The 25,593-nt window shown below is 38.0% G+C and overlaps 1 protein-coding gene across 1 annotated transcript in view; it reads right to left on the reverse strand.

Moving 5' to 3' along the window:
* Positions 1 to 5,005: 5,005 nt before the first annotated feature.
* The window catches only part of L2HGDH (L-2-hydroxyglutarate dehydrogenase), a 39,105-nt gene continuing 18,517 nt past the window's right edge, over positions 5,006 to 25,593 (reverse strand). The window contains exons 6-10 of the mRNA XM_039217352.1: positions 24,754 to 24,788; positions 17,963 to 18,130; positions 16,712 to 16,869; positions 15,322 to 15,453; positions 5,006 to 7,068 (exon numbers count right to left, since the gene is read on the reverse strand). Of these exons, the coding sequence (XP_039073283.1) occupies positions 6,873 to 7,068; positions 15,322 to 15,453; positions 16,712 to 16,869; positions 17,963 to 18,130; positions 24,754 to 24,788 (689 nt within the window). The 3' untranslated portion in view covers positions 5,006 to 6,872. The remainder of the gene's footprint in view (positions 7,069 to 15,321; positions 15,454 to 16,711; positions 16,870 to 17,962; positions 18,131 to 24,753; positions 24,789 to 25,593) is intronic.

Genomic DNA, 25,593 nt, shown 5'->3' on the forward strand with positions numbered 1-25,593 from the left:
CCCGGCCGTGCGAGTCGGCCTGTACTGGGGATTTGCTGGGGGCCGGATAGACTCCCCAACTTACTGTGCCTAACACGAACGCTCCCTTCTCTTGACCTTCCCAAGACAATCCTGACTCGGTGCCACTCTTCGAGGACTACAGTCACGGGAAGCAATTCAGGATGGGGAGAGAAAGGGACATTCGGGCTGGACAAGATGTTTAACGTATGTGTGCTATTCTGTATATACGAGATAGTTAACTGTTTCATAGAGTGATGCTTTTCGGATTGAAAGATGAGACACGGAAAGCCCTCAGCACGCGGTGGGGTCAGCCACCAGTGAGGGAGAGAAAGAAAGAACAGGGTGGGGGTGGGGTGGAAGTTCATGCTATACTTCAGTTCCAAGATCAGTAACTCAACAATTGTCCTCGTACCAAACACACCTCATTTCGTCATTTGACAAAAATCAGAAAGGCAGAGTTAGAAAATTCGTTTTTCTAATCCAAGTACCCACGGAATCACGAGTTTCTTCTAATAAAGTCACATCCACATTCCCATGTACTTCGGATAAAAGGTAGGATAGAGAAATTCTTGTATTTCACCAATTACTTTTTTTTTCATTTTTTAATGTTTTATTTATTTCTGAGAGAGAGCAAGAGAGAACGTGAGCAGAGGAGGGTCAGAGAGCGAGGGAGACACAGAATCCGAAGCAGGCTTCAGGCTCTGAGCTGTCAGCACAGAGCCCGACGTGGGGCCCGAACCCTGTAACCCGGAGATCATGACCTGAGCCGAAGTAGGACACTTAACCGACTGAGCCACCCAGGCGCCCCTCCAATTACTTTTCCAATCAGTGACGGCAAAGACTTTGGCTTACACAGACAGTTTTTACCTTTCTCCTTTCAGAACTCCGGCTGTAAACTACTAAGCTGTCAACGAGACTGTGATTGTATTTTCTTACAGGAGAGTAAAGTTGTCAGTAGGAAGTTTCATTCTTGGCCAAGGATATTGGAAGCCTTCTCTGAGCCAAATTTGGCCTGAAGACACATTTTGTTTACCCAAACCTATATTTAAATGTTAAAATGGTTAATATTTTTAAATAAAGAGATTTCATATAAAAATGGATTTCCAGCTTCCCGACAAAAATCCAGCAACACTGGGCGCTGCTGCATTCCTGTAAAGGAATAATCAGCAAGCAGGCAGTGGGTAGTGGCTGCCCTCTTAAGAAAAGTATGCCATCCTGTTTCCAGTTGGCTATACTCCCTACCTGGCACTCTTCACCCTTTTATGTAACCTGCCTAGTCTTTACAGGTATCTGAGCTATGATCTCTGATCTAGGCAAACAGAAAACGTGATCCACCTGCATGAGGGGGAGAACTCAAGAATGATTCCTGTAAAAATCCCAACCAGACAAATGGGCCATCTAGAAAAAAAAAAATGTTGGATGCATACCTCACACACTACACTAGGATAAATTCCATTAAGTATCAAAGACTTAAATGTAAAAAATTAAAACCATAAAATAATTTGTTTATAATTTCGGAGTACAAAAGACCTTTCTCCTATGATATAAAATCTAGAAGATTGGTAAATCCAGTTTTTAAAAATGTGATGCAAAAACAAAAACCATTACAAGGTAAGCCAGATGACAAACTGGAAAAAATATTTGCAAATCATTTTCTACGGAGTTTATTTCCCTAATATCTAAAGGAGTTCCTACAAATTAATAAGAACAAAACTTAAGGGGGAAAAGGATAACAAATATGAAAAAATGGCTCCCAGAAGAGGAAATATGTCTCTTAAACTTATTACACATGTTCAACTTCACTCATATTACAAAAAATTTAAATTATACTGTTACTTTTTTACCTATTAGAATAGCCTCACAGATCCAAAAGTTTGATGATATACTATGTTGGTGAGAATATGAAGAAACAGATGCTCTAATATATTACTAGTGAGAGCTTAAATTGGTTCAACCTCTACCAGAGGCAACTTGACACTATCAAAGTTGCAAAGGCACATACCCTTTGACCAAACAAATTCTAAGAATATGTCCTTTTGGTATACTTACTTGTATGTGAAATGACTTAACACAAAGTTACTGATTGCAGTACTGTCTCAGCAAAAATACCCGTCAGTAGGTATAAGGGATTGGTTCAACAAATAATAGTAAATTCACAGAATGGAAGTTATACAATAATTTGAAAAGAACCAGGCCGCTGTGTTCAGGCCACTTGAACATTATCAAAGAGACAGTGCAAAGTGAAACGAGCAGGGTGTATAATCTAGTATGCAGAGTATGCTACCCCTTGTGTAAAAAGAAATGGAGGCAATATTTTATTATGTATAATATCTCTGTAAGGCTGCACAAGAGATACAATTTTGTGGCCTCATGAATGTGAACTGGGTGGCTTGAAGGAGAGATTTGTTTACGTTGTACATTTTGGGGCATTTTGAATTTTCAACCATATGAAGGTACTTATTCAAAACATTGATTAATTAAAAAACATTTTTAAAATATAAAAATGTCCAACCTCATTATAAACACTTGCTTTATGTGTTAAAAAATAGAAATATTCCGGGTGCCTGGGTGGCTTAGTCGGCTAAGTGTCCGACTTTGGCTCAGGTTATGATCTCACAGTTCTGTGGGTTCAAGCCCGGCGTCGGGCTCTCTGCTGACAGCTAGCTCAGAGCCTGGAGTCTGCTTAGGGATTCTGTATCTCCCTCTTTCTCTGACCCTCCCCTGCTCACGCTGCCTCTCTCTCTCAGAAATAAATAAAAACAATCAAAAAAATGAAAAAAAAAAAAAAAAAAAGAAGTATTAGGGGCACCTGGCTGGCTTAGTCAGTAAAGCATGTTACTCTTGATCTCGGGATTTTGAGTTCAAGCCCCACATTGAGTGTAGAGATTACTTAAGAACAAAATCTTTTTTAAAAATTGGGAGTATTAAGGGGCGCCTGGGTGGCTCAGTTGGTTAAGCATCCAACTTCGGCTCAGGTCATGATCTTGTAGTTCGTGGGTTCGAGCCCAGTGTCGGGCTCTGTGCTGACAGCTAGCTCAGAGCCTGGAGCCTGTTTCAGATTCTGAATCTCCCTCTCTCTCTCTCTGACCCTCCCCTGCTCACGCTGTCTCTCTTTCAGAAATAAATAAAACATTAAAAAATTGGAGTATTAAACACACTGATACTATATTTGATCATAAATTTCAGTTACAATTAATATACTATATTAATTATTTGAGAAGTACTAATTTTGTCTTTTTAGAATTTAGAATGGCTTTTCGGAGATAACTTGAATAATCTAAGCACATGTCAAAGTTTAAAAGGCAGTGAAAATTTTATTCCATCTTATTTTATTTATTGACAAAAGCCTTTTATTCTTTTATTTTTTAATATAACTTATTGTCAAATTGGTTTCCATACAACACCCAGTGCTCATTCCAACAAGTGCCCTCCTTAATGCCCATCGCCCACTTTCCCCTCTCCCCAACCCCTCATCAACCCGCAGTTTGTTCTGTCTTTGTCTCTTGTGGTTTGCCTTCCTCCCTCTCTGTAACTTTTTTCTCCCTTCCCTTCCCCGGTGGTCATCTGTTAAGTTTCTCAAGATCCACATATGAGTGAAAACGTATGGTATCTGTCTTTCTCTGCCTGACTTATTTCACTTAGCATAATATCCTCCAGTTGTATCCATGTTGCTGCAAATGGCCAGATTTCATTCTTTCTCATTGCCATGTAGTATTCCATTGTATATATAAGCCACATCTTCTTTATCCATTGGTCAGTTAATGGACATTTAGGCTCTTTCCATCATTTGGCTATTGTTGACAGTGCTGCTATAAACACTGGGGTACATGTGCATCAGCACTCCTGTATCCCTTGGGTAAATTCCTAGCAGTATTGCTGGGTCATAGGGTAGTTCTATTTTTAATTTTTTGAGGACCCTCCACACTGTTTTCCAGGTTGGCTGCACCAGTTTGTATTCCCAACAGTGTAAGAGGGTTCCTATTTCTCCACATTTCTTGCCAGCATCTATAGCCTCCTGATTTGTTCATTTTAGCCACTCTGACTGGCGTGAGGTGGTATCTCAGTGTGGTTTTGATTTGTATTTCCCTGATGATGAGTGACGTTGAGCATCGTTTCAGGTGTCTGTTGGCCATCTGGACGTCTTCTTTAGAAAAGGTACTCATGTGTTCTGCCCATTTCTTCAGTGGATTATTTGTTTTTCGGGTGTGGAGTTTGGTGAGTTACTTATAGATTTTGGATACTAGCCCTTTATCCGATATATCATTGGCAACTATTTTTTCCCATTCCATCGGTTGAAAGGCAGTGAAATTTTTAACACTAATATTCTCCCACTAAAAAACATTTTCAAGAAGGACTTACTCAACATTTTTCCCATTTACTTTCTCCTACTTCCTCAATATATTTCAAGCTACAAGTGCTGCCAGTCAGAAGCAAACCAAAGCAATGCCAAAGGAAACAATAAATGTCATTGTCATTCACTTTCATGGTTTGTTGCTATAGCTAACTGTGGTCCTTTTACAGTCTGCCTGCTGGCGAGAAGTTGGAGCAGGCTCTCAGATCATTTGCCCTATCACCCTTATGTGAAGCTTATGCCCAGAAACCCAACCCCATGTAAGAGATAGCATACCAGAATGTCTTCCTAAGAGAAACTAATTATTTATGAAATTCCAGTTTGATTGATTTACTGTCCCCTCCACCCCCTGCAAAGCACTGTGTTTATGTGTTATATATACATTCTGCTATGGAACAGAAACAATGTTCCCCGGTGGTGCTGACACTGAGGTCAGCCAGATACTGCCACCACTACCAAGTGGAAAGCCATTTTTGTTAATGGCAAAGTGCTCTACTTTCTAAAATATAAACCTAATTTTGATATTAAATGCAAATATAGGTTTTCATTTTTTTAGGGTTGGCTGCTATTTAAAGCTATGATAGTTCATGTTTTACACACAAAAATTTACTTCAATCAGTTTTATGAAACTAAAAATTATGTTTACAACACAAAGACTCATTAAAATATTTTAATATTGATTTACATTTTCTTATCTCAGAAATACACAAAACTTTTAAATATTATATCAGTATTACACAACAAAACCCTATTGATATAAATATAAAATGTTTTACAAACAGAATAACCTGCACATTCAAAACACTTTCAATAATTTTTTTCACTTACATTTTTTTGGGTATAGTATAGGCTCAAATGGAATGAGGGCTGCTTTAATGAGGACAGTTATTTTTGTAATTTCAGTCTTTCACAGCTTAGTATATATGTGATCTCACTGTTTATGAAATAGAAAATTGTAAAACTTTCCATCTGTTAATAGTCTTGTAATGGAACAGAAAAATTGCTGTGTGTCACATTTCTTGGAGGAATCAGTTGTTATCAAGAACCATTAGAGCTAATTTCTTCTGTGAATGGTTTCTAAATGCTTTCAATACGTTCATCCCAAGTGTCAAATAATTGCCTAGTCTTTACCTGGGATGTGCTACTTCTTGAACATGAGTTGATGATGTAGCCTTTCAAATTAATGGTTGAGGTAGCTCAAACAATGTAATCACTGAGGCTTGAAGTGAAAACGAAGAAAACAGAAGTTTTTTCTTTCAGTCAAAATGCACATCCTTCTTATTCATCTATCGCACAGATTTGAGGAGTTAAGAGGAAAGAATGAAGAGCGGAAGGTTAATCCTGAGAGAGTATATATAGGGAATGGATGAAAATGTCTCGCCTAATTGGTGCTGTAATAAAGGTTCCCCAATCAGTAGGCTGCCATAAATTCATTTATACTTCTATTTTCCAACCTTCTGAATTGCAAGAATCATTTCAACAGATACCACGTACATATATACAGCATACACTATTGGCACTGGGCAACAATTTAAATACTCATGAAGTACACCTGAATGTAAGGCACTTTTGCGGTTTACAAAAGTGAATGCCTCAAAGTTAGGTATTTCCCCAAAATGAAGAAATAACCTCATAAAAGTTCATAGGATCCCTGAAAACCAAGTAGGCATGAATAAAATTAGTGATCTTGCCTAATGTTTGAGAAACCCCGTGTGAATGAAAAACAGAGATATAGAGGTAAATTTTTAAAATTACAGAGTTCTGTATATCAGTGTCAGGATTCTAAAACTGCTCACATAAAAACCTATCAGTTCTAAGTTCTTTTGGTTTCTCAACCACAGAAGACTAAAGAGTAGGCAATACCATTCATAGTGTGGTGTTTGGACTTAATGGGAACCCTACACTAAGTCAGTTATAAAAAAACTGGGAATAATAAAGAGTTTGCACTTCTTCTGCAAAGTTATTTCTTACAAATTATTATAGCTAAGATAGAATCTTATTCAAACCACTTAAAAATGTGAAATTTCATATATTTTCTTTAAATCAAGAACTTTAAATTCCCAAATACAAATACTGTTGCTCTAAATAATGTGAGCTTTCCTTTGACTCTTCAAAATGGAAAGGAGGTTTGCAACCTACAATATACTATATTTTCTCATCTAGGAGAGAAAGAAAAAGCTTAGATATTATAAAGACAAAACGTTAAGGGAATAATCAATTTTTTGTGCCATCGTTTCCGGAAATTCTAAAAGTCAAATCTCCAGATCATGGCTGGGGAGGAGAGGTCAATAACAGTCAGGGATTCAGTACAGACACAACTGTACCTTGCTTCTTTATTCACAAAGGAGCATGGACTTTAAAAAATTATTTTCCTATGTTACAGCATTCTAACAATTCAGTTGTTATCTAAATGAGATACCTAACGATGAGATTTTCAAGTCATTTTCCTTAAAGAATAGAATTAGTATATTCTTGTTGCTGAATGTGGTAATTAAAATGCATACTGAGCTCCTTATATTATTTACAATTTAAATCTTTGTTGTACTTCATCTGCAATCATTCCAGAAATTGCAAGAGAAGAAGTAGCAGCAGGGGAAGGTGCATTTCTCACATGAAGAATGCGATTTCCAATGTCCCCAACTCCTCCATCAAATACAAAATCTTCTACCAGATTTCCATCTCTATCCAGAGCTTGGGCTCTTACTCCAGCTGGACCTCTGCAAAAGCAAGAGTGGTAGTCAAGTGACTAAAAGAGATAGGACACTTCACAGATCAGTGGTTTCAGAGTATTCTTAAAGCAATAAAGTCTTTATTCTTTTAAATGCACAATTATGTGGAAACCCAATAGGTTTGTGTTTAGCCAAAGGCTATCAGTTTGGTAGCCTGTCAAATATGTCCTTAGCCTAGAGCATAATGCCTGCCACATAACAGTGTCAATAAATGCTTATCAAATGAATACACAAATGGTAAGTTACTTATAAATATTTGGTTTTCCCCAAAACAGCAGATAAACCCACATTTAATTAGAACAGATGCCTTTTTAATTTGGATTTATAAGATGAATTTATTTTAAAAATCAGTCAATGGGAATAAGTAAGTCTCTTCTGACTAACACGAAGCAACAGATGTAGGAGTTATATATGTCAGTTGCATTCCTAAATATCTGCTACAGGATTCTATTTATTTTTTCATTTTGTTGAGTATAAATTAAAATTTATGGAGAAAAATATTTGCAAGTGTCAACAAGTTCTTTTTGTAATTTGTTTCTATTTTCAATAGTTTAGCCTTCACTACCAGGGTAACCTTCAATTAGTTAAACAGAGATGATAGAAAAAGCACAAAAATGAATTAACTTGTCAGCATGTTAATACAGTAAGAGGCTGTACTACTCAAAGTTCTGCTTTATAACACTTGAGTTCAAAAATTAGTGTTTTTTTTTTAAATAGTTAAGATTTACAGATGAAATCTGAATAGAATATTTTTGAGTCCAAAAGTACCTCCCTTGTACAAGGCCAAGAAAGGTTAGGTCATATATCAGATTCGTGTATCATGTGGTAGCTGTAAACTCCCAGTTCCTAAGTGTGTGACCTAGGGCAAGCCTGTCCATCATGGTGCTAAGCAGCTAAAAGTTTACTGGAAGCCTTCAGTCTGCTGCACATGAGCGAGCTGGATGCTACTGTGGGACTCTGAGAATCCTAAATTCTTACTGGGTTCGTGAAGATTCCACATTCAAATTCCTCATTGATCCATTCCATAAAGCTATCAGAAGAAACCCTGACACCCACTGGATCACCAAACCACTGCACAAGCAAAGGGGGATGCAAGGGCTGATGTCTGCAGGCCAAGAACGCAGCCTTGGAGAGGGTCACAAGTTCCCCCACACTGTCCATGGTTCTGGCCACCCGGTGTGGAGAAGGTGCAATCCTCTCCAGCTCCACCGGTACCGCTAATGTAAGCAATGTTTGTAACATTCTTCCCTCATAAACAATTTAGGACAGTCATGTCTGCTTAAAGGTGCTCTTTTTCTGTCAAAATGAGCTGTCTGCAGATTGTTCCAAGAGCACACTGTCAAAATTATGAAAGTTTAAGTGCAATATTGTTTGAAGACTATTAAGTGATGGTGTATCCTGTTTCTGATAAACACTTCTCACTTCTGTCCTTGCTTTATCTTATTATGGACTTTATATGTCAGTGTTTTTAAAATGCCATTTGGTACAACAAGTATAAAATAAATTCTGTAAAAGTGGAATGCAGAAGTTAGCCACATAGGTTTATTGGTGCATGTAATGAAACCCACACTTCACTGGGGTGACGAAACGCTCTGCTGCTTTACTCTCAAATGGCTATTCTGGGGCACCTGGGAGGCTCAATTGGTTGAGTCCGACTTCAGCTCAAGTTCGTGAGTTCAAGCCCCACATTGGGCTCTCTGCTGTCAGCACAGAGCCTGGTTCAGATCCTGTTTCCTTCTCTCTCTGCCCCTCCCCTGCTCACGTTCTCTCTCTTAAAAATAAATAAATATTTAAAAAAATCAAATGGCTGTTTTTAGGAGTTTGGTAAGATCAAGCTCTTTAAATTGTATTCTGCTTGCAAATGTGAAGACTATCCTAATCTTTTATCATGCTTATATGCAGAATAATAAAGTTAACTAGGGACATTTTTAGGTTGATTTCAATATTCCATGTAACCACTGCTTCTAAAATAATAGTTTAAAAGAATGTCACCATTTTTAGGATAATTGAATAAACTTGTTGCAAAAGGGTTCTCTTACAGGGGTGCCTGGGTGGCTCAGTCGGTTAAGTGTCTGACTTCGGCTCAGGTCATGATCTCCCGGTTTGTAGGTTCGAGCCCTGCATCGGGCTCTATGCCGACAGCTCAGAGCCTGAAGCTGCTTCAGAGTCTCTGTCTCCCTCTGTCTCTCTGCCCCTCCCCCACTCATGTTCTGTCTCTGTCTCAAAAATAAACTATATATAAAAAAAGGGTTCTCTTACAAATGAAAATAAATCCAACTTAACCTTAAAAAAAAAAAAAAAAAAAAGAGTACCCCCCTTGAAACTGTTCAGAAAACACAGTTTGAAAACAGGTGCTTTAGGGGTGCCTAGCTAGCTCACTTGGTAAAGCATGAAACTCTTGATCTCAGGGTTGGGAGTTCAAGCTCCACATTGGGTACAGAACTTACTTAAAAGAAAATAGTAATTTTTAAAAAAGAGAAAGAAAATAGCTGTCTTATATACACCACCGAGACTCAAGAAACCAGGCAACCATATTAAACATTTTTAATGATTTGGGCCATTGAAGGTAAGTATTTGAGGAAGACAGAAAGAACAATAGAAGATCACTGCCCTCTAATGATAGTAAGACAATGATAATAATAATAATATGTTATTTACTAAGTGCTTTTTCTGTACTAAGAATTCTAATTCTCACAACTGTAAGAGGCTGATACAAGTGTATATTTAACAGCAAAGAAACAGAGAGATTAAATAACCTGTCTGAAGTCATAGAGCTATCCTATTCATTTGTAGAGAGGTAAATAAGAATTACAACAAGGGTAAAAGATTCTATAATAAAGGTAAATATTCCTTACAGAAGCCTGCAAGGAATCTAGGCAGGAGAGTTTTGAGGTGTAAATATTTCCAAGTAAGTATCAGATACAACACACAGAACATAAAATGAAATGGACTGATGCTAAGATGTCTTAAAGAGACATATCAGCTGACACACCATGTTATCAAACGGCATACACTCCAATTTGTACCTTCTGTATTTGTAGCTCATTGCAACCCATCAAAGCAGCATTTGCCCCTCTTTTTCTGAACAATGCTGCTGTTGCTGTTAAGAGCACCTCCATGAGTTTTCTTGTCCCACTCCTTTTATCTGGCAGAAGGCCAACAAGTAGGGACACAGAATGACATGACCAGCCATTGCTATTGAGTGAAGAAAATAAAACTTTCCTCTCCTACAGAGGTTTAGTTGGTACATTCCCCTAACTTTCCCTTCTAAACAAAAATAAGTCAATACTGATTAACTACAGTTACAAATGTGTCTCATACTTTTCATTTCACCAATTATCTTTTTCAGTGTCCCCTAGATTTGTGCCTTGTGCGTAGTAAGTACTCAATAAGGCTAGAAACTTAATTTTTAACTTCTAATTCTTTAAAATTCTATCTTAATAGCTGACAGAACAATATAACAAATTTAATATTTGTCAATTCAGCTACATTTAATTGTTTAGTGCTATTTGTACCCATTTAATTTGATCTATTTGTAGCTAAATTTAATGGGAATATAAATTCTAGAACCTTAAATATGTCTAGAAACAAAAGGTGAATATGAGGGGCACCTTGGTGGTTCAGTTGGTTAAGTGTCCCACTCTTGATTTTGGCTCTAGTCACGATCCCAAGGATGTGGGACTGAGTGCCGCACTGGGCACTGTGCTGTGTCAAGTCTGCTTAAGATATTCTCTCTCTCTCCCTCTACCCCTTTCCCATTCATGCATACTATTCTCTCTCTCTAAACAAAAATTTCTTTTTAATGTTTATTAGTTTTTTGAGATGGAGAGAGATAGAGCACGAGTAGGAGAAGAGCAGAGAGAGGGAGGGAGACACAGAATCTAAAACAGGCTCCAGGCTCTGGGCTGTCAGCACACAGCCTGATGCGGAGCTTGAACTCATGAACTGCGAGATCATGACCGGAGCCAAAGTTGGACACTTAACTGACTGAGGCACCCAGGTGCCCCTCTCACTCTCTAAAATAAAAAACAATTTATGGGTGCCTAGGTAGCTTAGTTAAGTGTCCAACTCTTGATTTCAGCTCAGGTGAGAATCTCATGGTTTGTGAGATCAAGCCCCACATCAGGTTCAACTCTGGCAGCCCAGAGCCTGCTGGGTGTTCTCTCTTTCCCTCTCTCCTTGCGCCTCTCCTGCTCTCAATCTCTCTCTCAAAATAAATAAACTTAAAACGATTTCTTAATTAAAAAAATGAATATGTAACTAATGACATTCCTTCATCTGAAAAGTGCTAGATTTCTTGCTTTATTGTTCTGTGGCAGGCATTATCCTGGGAGCTGGAAAAGAGTTATGAAAGACTACAACTGACGTCTTTGATCAATTCCAAATAGGACAATTTAGTATTTTATAAAACTCACCATGGGATCTACTGTTAATCTAAAAATAGAAGTTCACATGAGCATATTGTATGGGGAAAGTAAACTACTCTTAATTTCCAAACATGAGGGAGGGGTGTTTTTGTTACTAATCCTCACCCTAGCTGGATTGCCACAAGTGTACATGGTTTCTCTATGCCCAGTTTTTTAAATTTTGTTGAGAACTTGATTTAGGCATTACAACTTTTTGAGTCTCTATAAATATTTTCTGAGGGCTTGACTAACACAAGCAGTTTGTAACGGGGGTTAGGGAGTTCTATACATTCATTCGATCATTTACATTGTGTTATTCAAATCTTCTAATATTTTATCTGCTTGATCTAACCTTCTATCAATAGACATGTCTTAAAATCATCTACCACGATTGTGGATTTGTTGATTTCTGCTTGAAGTTAGGTCCATTTTTGGTCTCTGGATTTCATATCTCTGTTATATGCAATGCGTTTATAGTGACCCTCTTTATCTCTAACAATTTTTGCCTTAGAGGGTATTTTATCTGAAATGACCCAGTACTTATCTTTCTTCTAATAACTAATTTGTCTAGCACGTAGATACATTTTTTTAATCCAATGTGACAATTTCTGTCTTAATAAGTACACTTTTATTTACTATAATCACTGATATGTTTGATTTCTACTATATTATTTTATGCTATTTAACCTGATTTTTTTCTGAGTTCTTCTTATCTCATTTCTTGGCTTATTGAATATTCTCTATTCTTTTTGCCTCCTGTACTAAATCATAAGTTATATGATCTATTTCCATTCTTGTATTTCATTTCACTTATTGAGATGGGATTCACTGTGCATCCTGTGAATTTTATGTCTTTTTGTCAATTCTAGGAATTTCTCAAATACATCTCTGCAAAGTGTTGCCTCTTCTCAATTTCTCTGGTAATCCTAAGAGATATAGTCTGGAATCTTCGCATTTTCTTCTTGAATGTCTACGTCATGCACCTTTATCTTGCAATATTCTCTAAGTTCTTCAGATTTACCTTCCAACTTAATTTTCCTCTTAAGGTAGGCCTAACCAACTGTCTAATTTAGTTTTAAAATTTAAGAAGTATATTTTTCTCTTCTAGAAATTCTAATTAGTTGGTTTCCAAATTTTCCCAGATTTGGTGGGGAAGGAGGGAGGATATTTTAATCTTTTTCATGTTTTCTGTTCCTTTTTGTTTTTAATTCACTGGATTATTTTATGGTTTCTGATATGACTAGTAATCATTTAAATTCACTGGGTTACTTTATGGTTTCTAACATTACTATTACCCAAAGTTATTAGGGGTTTAATTCTGATATTTATTCTATCCTCTTATTCTCACTTATGGTGCTTTGTAATATTTGATGGTATCCTGTTCAGCAGGACGTTATCTGGGGGAATACTATACAGGATGGGTTGAAGTCATGTTCCTCCACAGAGGCTTTACATTTGCTCCTATCCAGTGCTCCAGAAGTATTACCATCCTTGGAGCACTTTTTTTTTTAATGGATATTTTAAAACACATACAAAAGTAAAATGAACAGCATAATGATGTAATTTCAAAATGTAATTTCATCTACATCTCCACTCAGTGTCCACCTCTCCTCACTGGATTATTTTAAAGCAAATCACAGATAGCATATCATTTCACTTCATTTCTTTTAAAAAGATTCTTAAAGGGGTGCCTGAGTGGCTCAGCTGGTTAAGCATCTGACTTGATTTTAGCTCAGGTCATAATCTCACAGTTTGTGAGCTCGGGCTCCTATGCTGGGTTCTGTGCTGACAGCTCAGAATCTGCTTGCGAGCACACACTCTCTTTCAAAACAAATAAACATTAAAAAACAATAAAAATAAAAGGATTCTTAAAAATAATAATTCAAAACTAATTAATTGCTTTTTATCAGTAATATTCCATCTGTGGTGAAATTACCCTTATTGTCACTCTCTCTAATTTGTTTAAAGTGAGAGAGGGAGAAATGGCTAGTTTGAAGCAGGATCTGAACAAGCTGGATTTACCTTTTTAAAATTTATTTTTATTTTTCATTAAAAATTTTTAACGTTTATTCATTTTTGAGAGACAGAGAGAGACAGAGTGTGAGTGGGGGAGGGGTAGAGAGAGAGAGGGAGACACAGAATCTGAAGCAAGCTCCAAGCTCTGAGCACAGAGCCCGATGTGGGGCCTCGAATACACCAGCTGTGAGATCATGAACTGAGCCGAAGTCTGACAGTTACCGGACTGAGCCGCTCAGGCACCCCAAATTTCCTTCTTTTAATAGCTACAGGAATTAAGGAAGAGTACATGGAATCGCTGAATGTGTTCAGTTTCTCTGTCTTCAAAGGGAAACTCTCTGATTGGGCTGAATTTGTCCCTAAATGTAACCTGTCTATAGTGCTGTGTGTCCTTTTCTACTACACACTAATGAAACTGGAAAATGAAATTCACACCCTTACATGCAGAGACAGGAATAGTCACTAAAACCCAGTTCTACCATATGAAACCCACTGGCCTAAAAAGTTTTCCCCAGGCTTCTATGAACGGGTGGTAATAGAATACGGGTACTGAATTCACTGCAACTGTTAATATACAGAATTTACAATGTCCATCTATTGTGTTATTCAAGGAATATTAATAGCAGTAACAGATACTAGATTTGACTAATCTATTTTCAGATATAAAACATAACAAGTCTGTAGACCACTGAAAACACAAAAGCCTTTTTTTTTTATAGGTGAGTGAAAGAAAAGACAGCCTTGGTATTTTTATCCCTGCCATTTCAGGAGGTAAGTAGAAGAGAGGTAAGAGTAAAAACATTAGCTGGGTTTTAAGTTCTTCTAAGAATTCAAAGAGGCTGGTCCAAGAATGATACATTAGTGTCAGAATTAGACCATGACACTCAGCTCCCCTAAGGGAGACAGCTGACACGATTACTGCTCTCTTCCCTGGCAAGGTCAGCAGCTGTTACTGAGAAGACAGACATTCAGTGCCCTTGAGTTTCATGGAGGGATGGAGTCACAGAGAGAGTACTTCAAAGTACACTGCTGATTAGGCCTTGGTCAGGGAAAAGGTGAACACCCTAAAATATCACCAAACAGAAAAAGCAAATAGGCTTGGGTGGTATTTAGGACAATGTGCAGCTCAAGTCCAGAGAACCTTTTATCTTTAAGAAAAAAGTTATCCTTCCTTTTTAAGTTATCCTTCCTTGGCCCCACATCCCCTGTTGCACCAGGACTCGGGCTATTACCACACTCTTCCCACTTCTGACCTTCAACTAGAGTCCCTGAGTAGAGTAGGGCCCAAGAAAGAACAAAAGAGGAAGAGAGGAAGCAGGTAAGATGTCATGTATAGGAATATGTCTAACAGATTATAAAATGTAATCAAGATGTAATGTTTTATGTGTTTATTACCCAATCAGTTAATATGGTGATGAATGATCTTATACAGAATTAAAATCGAATAGCTTTGCAATGATAAGAGTAAGTAGCCAGGGAGATTAAGAAATTTCAGGCAAGATATTTTTATCGTGATACCTAGACATGAAGGCAAAGGTGGCATCACGATACAGCTGCAGTGGAGGTTTGAGTTTAATGCTGTAAAGTGGTCTAGAAAATTATAAACGAATCTAGTTCAGGTACTAAGGGGTACGAAACAGCAAGGCCCGATGCATGCGATGCAAAGGGAATTCAACAACTTGCTGGGAAAGAGAGGACACACAAAGACTCAGTGAGTATGTTGATTCTGAAAGTGTGCTTACAAACCACCAAGTCAGAACCACCTGACAAATTCACATAGGTCATGACCGTATTTGCAATCCTCATAGCTTTTCCTTACCGAAGTATATCACTGACAGTAATTTCAGGGATAAACTTCTGAAGGTGCTTCACTGTTGCACTGAGAAAACAGGCTTTATACAATTCATTAACTCCATAGGAAAAATTCTGGAACACCAGTTTAAGCAAGCCACTGAAAGCAAAAAATTTAAAATTTTTATGACAGAAAGGAATTCCTTATTACTATAAAACATCATTACAACTATGAGATTTTTATGGGGTGGCATCACAGAAATATAAGCAAAGTCAGAAAAAAACACATATTAAAAGAAAATCAACTTTTGGCCAATATAAGGAAACTTCATCAAAGGAATACCTTCCAAACTTAAATTCCCAGGGGATGCTGGTTTCAGACTGGATTCTATGAAGCCTGCCAACAGCATAGTTTTCTTTTCTTTTTTTAAATTATAATTCAAGGAAGTCAATACATAGTGCAGTGTTGGTTTCAGGAAGAGAACCCAATGATCCATCACTTAACATATGACACCCAGTACTCATCACAACAAGTGATGCTAACTTATTTTGCTTAGCATAATACACTCTTGCTCCATCTATGTTGTAACAGCAAGGTTTTCTAATGCAAATGTTATGTGCTTTCAAAACCACACCAAAAAGGCATTAACAGATCTTTAAATCAGAGCCATTAAGCAAGTGGAAAATCTACCCTACTTTTCTTTAGTCAGCCAGAGGTAAAATACTCCAGATCCTCAAGCAAGACTCTACAGAGCCCACATAAATGTGTATGTATTTTTACAAGCACACATGCTGGGAAGCCCCACCCTAACACTTCTGTTTCAGAATAAGTGAAGGGTGAGACTATAGTATAGCTTAATAAGCTTTCTAGTGCTTTTGATGTAAAACTCTGTACCATAGAGTGCAACACTATTAAAAGGACCAAACAAAGTACCTCACTGAGTAGTTCTTACAACCATAAAGAATCTGTCATACAGGTCAACACAATGTATTGTTAGTTTTCCACAAAAGGAAACAACATTGGTTATCAGCAATTTCTCCAGTGGTTTTCAAAATGATAGTGACTAGTTGGAAATAATCTTATCAAAGTAAGCCATCTACTTATTTTGAAAGAAACTTTTTTTTCAAACTCAACTAGAAGATTAGCCAAATAAGATTTGGGTTGTCAGATATGTGTTTTGCTCTTGGTCTTGTTCTTTTTGATCAAGACACCACCCTGGTTCATCAGAGTTTGTTGAAGTAGTTAAAACATTATGTGCATTACAGGAAGCTCTGAATCCAGATTAATAATAAAAAAAAATCAACATACTGATCACAAATAAAAGGATTTACTCAATAAACAGAATTATCAAGAAAGACAAAATTTCCCACCTTAAAAATATAAGCATATAAAATCTTTCTTAAGTAAATAAAGTTACCTCTTGATAATGATATCCATAATATCTCTAGCACTGAAGTCAAAGGGTTTGTAGCCCTCTCGTTTAAAGGCAAGAATTGCATTAGGCCCTAGCCAAATACTGCCATCCATCCTTGGTGTGAAGTGAACCCCTAGGAAAGGAAACCGGCTATCTGGGACCTATGGATTTAACATGGGAAAGAGTGATTAGCCTCATTTCACACTTGATCTTAGCCAAAAGGCCGAGAAATGATTAGCCTCATTTCAAACTGCATCCTATAAACATGCAAACACATAACTGGTAATATAAAACACTTTCTTCCCATGCATTTAATCTGCATTACTTTTGATCTGCTACTCAGATATTCCTTTCTATGTTTACATGCTTCTGCCTAGAAATGCCACACAGGAAACACTGATACTATTGATACCAGTATACACTGTCCCATCTGTTCCTCTTTCTAGGTTATAATAAAGAGAGAGGGAGGGAGAGAGGGAGGGAAGGAAAGATAGAGAGAGAGAGAGAGAGAGAAAGAGAGAGAAAGAGGGGAGAGAAGGGAGAGGGAGGAGGAGAGGGAGTGAAGGAAGGAAATGACAGAGAACTGTCCTAGTTCAGATTACTCCCCACTTCCCAGCCCCTCACCCACCAACTAGATATGTACGTAGCTGGCAAGTAAAATCTCAGAAATGCCAGAAATAAATACATGTTTACAGTACAGGCTTTTGAAAGTAGAAATGCAATAGGCTGAACCAGATGAAATATATGTTTTGGCACCATCAAAAACATTAAACAGCTGAATAGTGGCAATTTCACCTGGTTCAACCAAGTAGTTCCAGAGAGAAGAATGAATTCTTCATTTAAATGGTTCTGTCTATACAATGAAACTACAGAGTAGCCACATCCCCTTTTCTGCACCTATCGATAGTGAAGTGAGAAAGACAGCTGGGTATCTGGGCATGCTGTTAAGGGAAAGCTCCCTATGAGTGCCCCTTCCAGAGAGGGGGGAGAATTAGGTTCCTTCTTGATAGCCCTTCCTGAGGTGCACTCATACTTTCTAGAGACATGCAGTTGTGGGCAATTAATTATAATTTCATAACTCTGATTTTAGGATAAAGATTTAAAGATTTAATGACAAGAGAAACAGGTGAAAGATGCCCCAAAAGCCCTTCAAAATGGCTCTTACTTCTGACCCAAGTAAAAGTTTTTGTTTCATTCCTTTTTTGCCCACAATCATCTTGAGAAAGGTAAGAAGGCAGAAGCATCATTACCTACCGGATAAATATTTCCTTTTACAAGATAGCATTTTTCTGGCTTCAAAAGCAGGTAATCTCCCCGGAATGGTACAATTCGAGGATCAGGATTACAGCCACTCAACTCTGAAATACGGTCTGAGTAAAGTCCTGCACATGTCACAACATACTGACACTGAACAACTTCTCCCTAATGCAAAAGAATATATGAGTAGGAAGCAATGAGGAGAAAAACAGGTCAAGGGTGGGAAAAGAGATGATAGAAAAGACAATAAGGGTAGAGAAATGAACTCTCCTCTTTTTATTTCTTTTAAAAGAGGAAATAAATATAAGTATTAGCAAAGTAAGCTCTGCAGCATTTAGGTAGCAGCTAGAAACTTACAGTAGTGGCACATAAGAGGATGTCACCTTAAATTTTGTACTTTAGAGGTACAATCAATGACCTTGCAAGGATACTTAAGTTAGACAAACACACACTCCTATTTTACTAAGACCTAGCATGAAACTTAAATATTTGTTATATTAAGAACAAAACTTCATTTAGATGAAGACTCCCACCAATTCAACGTCTTCTGTATTTCAGATAGCTTCTCCCATCCTATCTAGGAGTTAACAGCTTTGTTATTCTCGGGTTGCTTCACACTCAATAATCTAGTTCAATTCCAACTGTGTCCTACCAATCAACAATTTCTCCTTCCTGATCAATATGTACTTTGCAAATTGAGGCTACTTTTGAAATGTTATCCTTTCAATCTACATTTATTGAGAACACATACTATAGTCAAGGTTTGCTTTAGTGACTAGGATACCACTAATCTTAGGCTGTTGTATTTTCCCATACATTTTATTTTGTGATCATCTGCATATTTTCTGCCTTATCCTGCCAGGGTTAGCCAACTGCCACCCTGTTTCCTAAAAGGTTTCATTTAACCTCAATTCCCCATCATACTTTAATTACCATCTCTTTAATTTTTATAGAGTAAACAACTAGCACCTCCTTGCTCCAGGTAATTTCCTGTCCCTAGACTTCTTTCCCAGACAACCTGTTTCTGAAGACTCAGAGTTCTTACCTGTCTCAACAGTCTTTCCAGCCCCTACTGATTCAGCCTTATTCTATCGCTACATCCTATTTTCGCCTAGCTACAAAGGCAAGCCTCTTTTTGTTTTAGGTTTATTTATTTATTTTGAAAAATAAATAAATTTTTCAGGGGAGAGGCAGAAAGGGAAAGAGAATCCCAAGCAGCCCCTGCACTGACAACACGGAGCCCTATGCGGGACTCAAACCCACAACTGTGAGTGAGATCAGGACCCTAGAAGAAATCAAGAGTCAGAGGCTTAACTGATTGAGCTACCCACCATGCACCTCTAGTTCATTTTCAAGTTATACAACTCACGCTTTTGACAAAAGTCAAATGAAACTCTTTTTGTAATGAAGTCAAATTAGCTAAACCATGATCGTTTTAAAACCCTTGAAGTCAGAAGAGCTACATCAACAAAAACAAAAAAATGCCTTCTTTTAAATCGGTTCATATCTTTCCTGTTGATCTAGAGTTACACCAGAAGTACAAGAAAGAGTTTTATGTGATATAAACTTACTAGTTCCTACTTGAAAAGTCAGCAATTCTTTTGTTCTTAGAACATAAAATGTAAAATAAGACTCTGGATAAATGTAAAAATAAGAGAGTTTGTAGAATGGTACCAGCATGCACCAACCTAGAAGTTCTCATTAAAAAACTCAAGGAACAAAAAACAAAAACAAAACCCTCAAGAAACAGTTCCAATGGAAGAAAAGACTAAAACCTGTCAGGTCCCTGAAATCATCTTATGCTATACATGAAATAACTAAATTCAGTAATACATTAATTTCACATCCAAAATGGAGATTTAGGTAAACAGTGAATGATATATTTGTTCAAACAAAAATTTCTTTAAAAAAAAATAAACTATGCAACTCCATTGCTATTTCAGAAGTGAAACAGACTTTTTCCCAGTATGTAATGTATAAATCTTTAGTCTGCAAATCCTCTCCCCGCAAGTTTAATAATTTAACCTTTTTTAGGGGAGCCTGGGTGGCTCAGTCAGTTAAGCATCTGACTTCAGCTCAGGTCATGATCTCGTGGTTCATGGGTTCGAGCCCCGCGTCGAGCTCTATGCTGACAGCCAGCTCAGAGCCTGGAGTCTGTTTCAGATTCTGTCTCCCTCTCTCTCTGACCCTCCCCTGCTCACCCTGTCTCTCTCTCTCTCTCAGAAATAAATAAAACATTTCTTAAAAAGTTTAATTTAACCTCTTTTAGCCTCTCATTAAAGCATACAAGTTCAACTTGATAAGCTGACTCAAAATTTTAATTAAAAAATTTTAAATTATATTTAACTATACTAAAAGTGAATGCCAAAATAAAAGGCAACAGTTATAGTAACTGTGGTTTAAATACATATTCACTGGCATCCCAGAGGCCCCTGCACATCCTCCATCACATGACACCATATTCTAGTTGAAAATGGCCCTTCAATTAGGGCGGGTGTAGAAACAGACTTTTAATCCTTCTCTGAAAGGCGATCTTAGATGCTCTGCCACCTGGGCCACATAATGCAGTGGATCTGAGGGTAATCAGGGTGTCTGTGACAAATAGCGATGTTCTCTGGAGACGTTGCTAGGTCCCTATAGCTAAATCACAGCACAGAACTTTAGGACTTTGGAGGAGTTATACCATCCTCTGCAGATAACTGTCTTCCTTTTGAGAAAGTAATTCTGGCTTTGACTCAACACTTGACCACAGGTCACTAAGTTACCATGCGAACTACTCGTTATTAGCTGTATGTTGTCTGACTCATCAAGCCATAAAGTTGGGTGTGTACAGCAGTACCCTGTCATCAAGGGGGGGGGCAAAATACACAAGATCAGGGTTGCACAGGGCCTGCAGGCACACAAAGGTTACAGAGGCAGGTGGCGCAAATTCCCACGGCCCCTAGTCCTGCTAAATTACTTCCTCCTTCTCAATCTGCCCTATGGGAAGTTCTCTATGATCAGCTGAACTTCTCTATGATCAGAAGAAAAACTACAGGCTCAATTTACAAATGGTTTTGCACAACATTCTGGCACTTGAAAGTGAACAGCTACAAACCAGAACCCTACTCAGGAGTGGCCCTAAGAGACTGCAGTGAAGGGAAATCTTTCTGGTAGGCAGAACATTGAACACCATACCTGTTATATGTCTTACTTAGAAGGAGACATGACTAAAAAGTATGAGTCTATTATTGCTTCATGTGCAATAACTAACGCTATGGCTGGTTGGTTAGGAAAAGGAACTCGGGGGGTGGGGGGAAGGTATATGAATGGACCTTTCCAAACAGGCTCAGAGAGTAAAAGATATTTGAGCTCCATATGAATGCCCACTGAAGAGTAACCACAGCAGAAGATTTTGATAATCAGTAGACAAGATGACTTGCTTTGTGAATGTTAATCTCTTTCCCTAGGCATTCCCGTCCTTACCCAATAGCTTCATGAACTAAATGGTTATAACAACAAGGATGGAGGTGGTGCATGGGTTCAGCAACATGGACTTACTTCCTAAGGCTGATCTGTCCATAGCCATCTCTGAATACTCAATCTGCCAAGAGCAGAGATCAATAGAGCTACTGATACGGTCCCTAGACCACTTCAATTAAAAAAAAAAACAAACAACCAACCAACCCAGCAACACTTAGTTCTCACTGAAATAGATACTTGTTCTGGATATAGATCTGTCTTTCCTGCTCAAAATGCTTCTGAGAAAACCACTCTGTGAACCTAGTGGATGCCTTATTCATCATTATGGTATTTTGCCCAGAAGCATTACTTCTGATCAGTGAGCTTATTTTACAACAAATGAAGTGTAACAATAAGCTCGTGCTTGTAGAGATCACTGATTTGAGCAGGCTCCCCATCATCCTGGAGCTGCTAGGTGACAGAAAGAAAAACAGGTTTTTTGAAGATTCAGAACAGATCCAGCTGGCTGGCAACACCTTGCAGGTCTGGGGCAATCTCTTCCAAGATGTTCCATATGATTAATATATGGTGGTGTTTCTCCAGAGCCAGAAACCAAGAGGTAGAAATGGGAGTAGCTCCTTACTATTATAATAATCCACTAATGAAATTTTTGCTTTCTATCTTCACAACTTTGGGTTCTGATGTCTAGAAGTCTTAGTTCCCAAGGGAGAAATGCTTCCATTAGAGAATAAAAAAATGATTCCATTAACTTGTAAGTTGATACTGCCATACCTGGCTACTTTGAGTTCCTTGTGTCAGTGAATCAATAGGCAGAGAGGATTACTGTACTGAATGGGAAAGCAAAAATGACTCTCAAGGAAAATTAGAGTTGCTACCGCACAAAAGAGAGCTTGAGAATGATAAAGAGAAATACATCCCAAATATAGATCTCCTGTGGTATGTCTTAGTATTCCTATATATTGATATAAAAGTTAATGGAAATGGCGACAACCCAAAACAGGCAGGGCTGTTAATTGCAAAGACACTTTGGGAATGAAAGTTTGAGTTATCCCACTACACTGGAACATGACCAGCTGAGATCTTTGCAAGAGCAAAGGAACTATGGAATACATAGTGAAAGAAGGAAATTACAAATATCAGTTATATGCACATGATTGGTGAGAGAAATGAAGAATGTAGTAGTTATAAATATTTCTCCTTGACTTTGAAATGAATATACTTGTCTATATATTACCCAATTCTTTCTTTATCTTCACTGTAATAGGCTGAATTGTATCTGCCCCCACAAATGCATATTTTCTAGCCCCCCCCCCCAATGTGATCATTTGGAGACAGGAGCCTTTGGGAAGGTAATTAAGATTAATCGAGGTCACCTATCTGCTTATAAGAGTTAAGAAATACCAGAGACTGCTCTCTCTGCACATGTGCATGCACAGAGAGGAGGCCATGTGAGGACACAGCAAGAAGGCAACCATCTACAAGCCAAGAAGAGAAATCTCATCAGAAACCAATCCTGATGGCACCTTGATCTTAGACTGCTTAGTCTCAAGAACAATGAGAAAATAAATTTCTATTTAAGCCACCTCACCTATGGTATTCTCTTATGGCACCCAGAAACTAATGCCATCTCTACCATTTCTCCATTATCTAACACAGGGTTTTTTAACCTCAGTACCATGAACATTTGGGGTCAGATACCTCTTTGTTACAGGGGCCTATCCCTCACACTGTAGGATGTTTAGCAGCATCCCTGGGCCTCTATCCACTAAATGCCAGTAGCGCTGATCCCCTCTATAAGTTGTGACAACAAAAAAGTCTTCAGAGGGGCGCCTGGGTGGCTTAGTCGGTTTAGCGTCCGACTTTCGCTTAGGTCATGATCTCGCGGTTCGTGGGTTCGAGCCCCGTGTCGGGCTCTGTGCTGACTGCCAGCTCAGAGCCTGGAGCCTGTTTCAGTCTGTGACTCCCTCTCTCTCTGACCCTCCCCTGCTCACGCTGTCTCTCTCTCTCTCCTAGAAATAAATAAAAAACATTAAAAAAAAAAGTCTCCAGAAACTGGTGAGTATCATCTTCTTGGTAGCAAAATCATCTCCAGTTGAAAACTACTGATCTAATAAGTTTAAATAATGGTTACCATCATATCTCAATATTTAAATTAAAGGACCTCAAAGAGGGAATGTGACTCAGCTAAAAAGAAATGAACGTCACCCAAAGAAGGATTGAGCGGACTTCCTATCTTTTTTGGAGAGTTAGCATGTCTTCAGTTGTATAAAAGATAATTACATCTTGTAGGTGGAATAGTAAGTTTACTACTGTTTGTATTTTGCAAGTTAAATGTGGTTATAAGGGGTGTGAATGAATGCCAAGTTGAAAAGGAATGGACTGCAAGAGTTTATTCTTGTCAATTTGGTTAAGGTGGCCACTGTAACTGACAGAATTCCCTTCCCTGTAATGGTTCCAACTTACAATTGACCAACACAGGAATCGCATATGATCTGGCAGGCAGAAGTAAAGCAGCGGCCCCTGTTCTCTGAAGGTCAGTCTACTCCGATGTGGTGACAAGACCCACTGCTCAGGGAACGACAGCTCCATATCTAGCTCTGCTTCCCAACTACTGATCCTACAGACCAAGTGCTGCCCTAGCCCACCACCTGGGTGAGAGGCAACAGCTCCCCCAGAATGCCTCATGAGCTTCCCATTTGCAGCCCCACATTAGCAGCTGGACAAACCTGGCTTTTCAGACTGGCTGGAGATGCTTCTGATCTACCAACTCTGCTTCTAAGCCTTCACTTCCCCAGAAGCCCTCACAACTGTGTAAGGCCTAATTCCTATGATGAATCCTATAACCCTCATTAATAACTCAACTCACCTGACTGAACTCTGATCATTCAGAGAACACAAAGCAAATGCAGTGCTTCTCTGCTATCCAACAGCTCTTGTTTTAGACTACGTGGAGGTGAAAAGAAAGCAGTTCATTTCCCTCTGAGCAATCTGCCCTCCGCCAAAGTCCTCTAACTGGAAGAGTGCTAATAGGTTAATGCACATAAGCAGGCGGAGCAATAAAATATTTATCAGTGTTGCCTTAAACACCCCAAGTGCTTCTAATTCTATTCTTTGCTGGTACAATCACTTTGTGAATACATTCCCAAGTTGAAACCCTTCTTAGAAAGCAAGCTTTTAAACTGCTCTCAAAGAATTTCTCTCAGAATAACTTATAACATTATACAAAATTCATTCAAGCACATAGAAAACAGCACTGTGATTAAACTTTTTAAGGAAAGAGGATGAAATTAAAGTAGATGCAATTAGTTTTGCTTAAGGATCTTTACCTTTGTGTTCCTTATCACAATTGGATATTTCATCCCTAAAAAAAAAGAATTAGTGAAAGATTTATTTTTAGTAAAAGAAGGCCTACATTATTAGAAATATTATACTAGTAACAAACTTAAACTATTTTCTTCTGCTTCCCACTTTCCTTCTAAAGCTTTTTATGAAGCAACAAGATTAAACCAGTTCATATTTGATAATATATAAAACTCTTGGCATACTTTTAAGCTTGTTTTAATTCACTTTATTTATGCTAATAGACCACTCCCCACTTCAAATCCAACACAAGCAGTCCAAGCTTCCCTGAACTATAATCCTAAAAACCATTTTGTAAAAGATCTTTAATCAGTATGTATTTTTACAAAGGACTAATGAATGCTTTTTGTCTAAGTTTAGGTAATCTGAGTCTGTGTAGGCTTTAGGTTGTGTAGAGAAGCAAGAGTTATCACAACACAAGAAGTTCTAATCATAAACTATTTACAAAATTAATTCCCAGTCAGACACATGAGGTCTCAGTCTTAAGAAGCATTATGTTCATCAGGTAAAGAAATGATCTATTTGTATCATAAATTTGATTTTATGCTACCTACCTATACCAATATTAATTATTTAACAGTTGTGCTCATCATATTAGAATTTAGAAGGACACTGGGAAAATGATTCAGAAGGCTCAGATCTCCTTAAAGATCTGTCAAGGAAGAATTGAGCACTATACTTTATCTCCTTCAAATTTCCCAATAGTAAAAACGTCCAAAAAATTCAAAGTTACAAATCAAGTTATTTGGTTTCAAAAAAAAAATTGTCACGAGGGGCAGTTGGGTGGCTCAAATCAGTTGAGTGTT

The sequence above is a fragment of the Hyaena hyaena genome, unplaced genomic scaffold (assembly GCF_003009895.1).
Source record: "Hyaena hyaena isolate Hyena2069 unplaced genomic scaffold, ASM300989v1 scaffold_683, whole genome shotgun sequence".
Classification (NCBI taxonomy): Eukaryota; Metazoa; Chordata; class Mammalia; order Carnivora; family Hyaenidae; genus Hyaena; species Hyaena hyaena.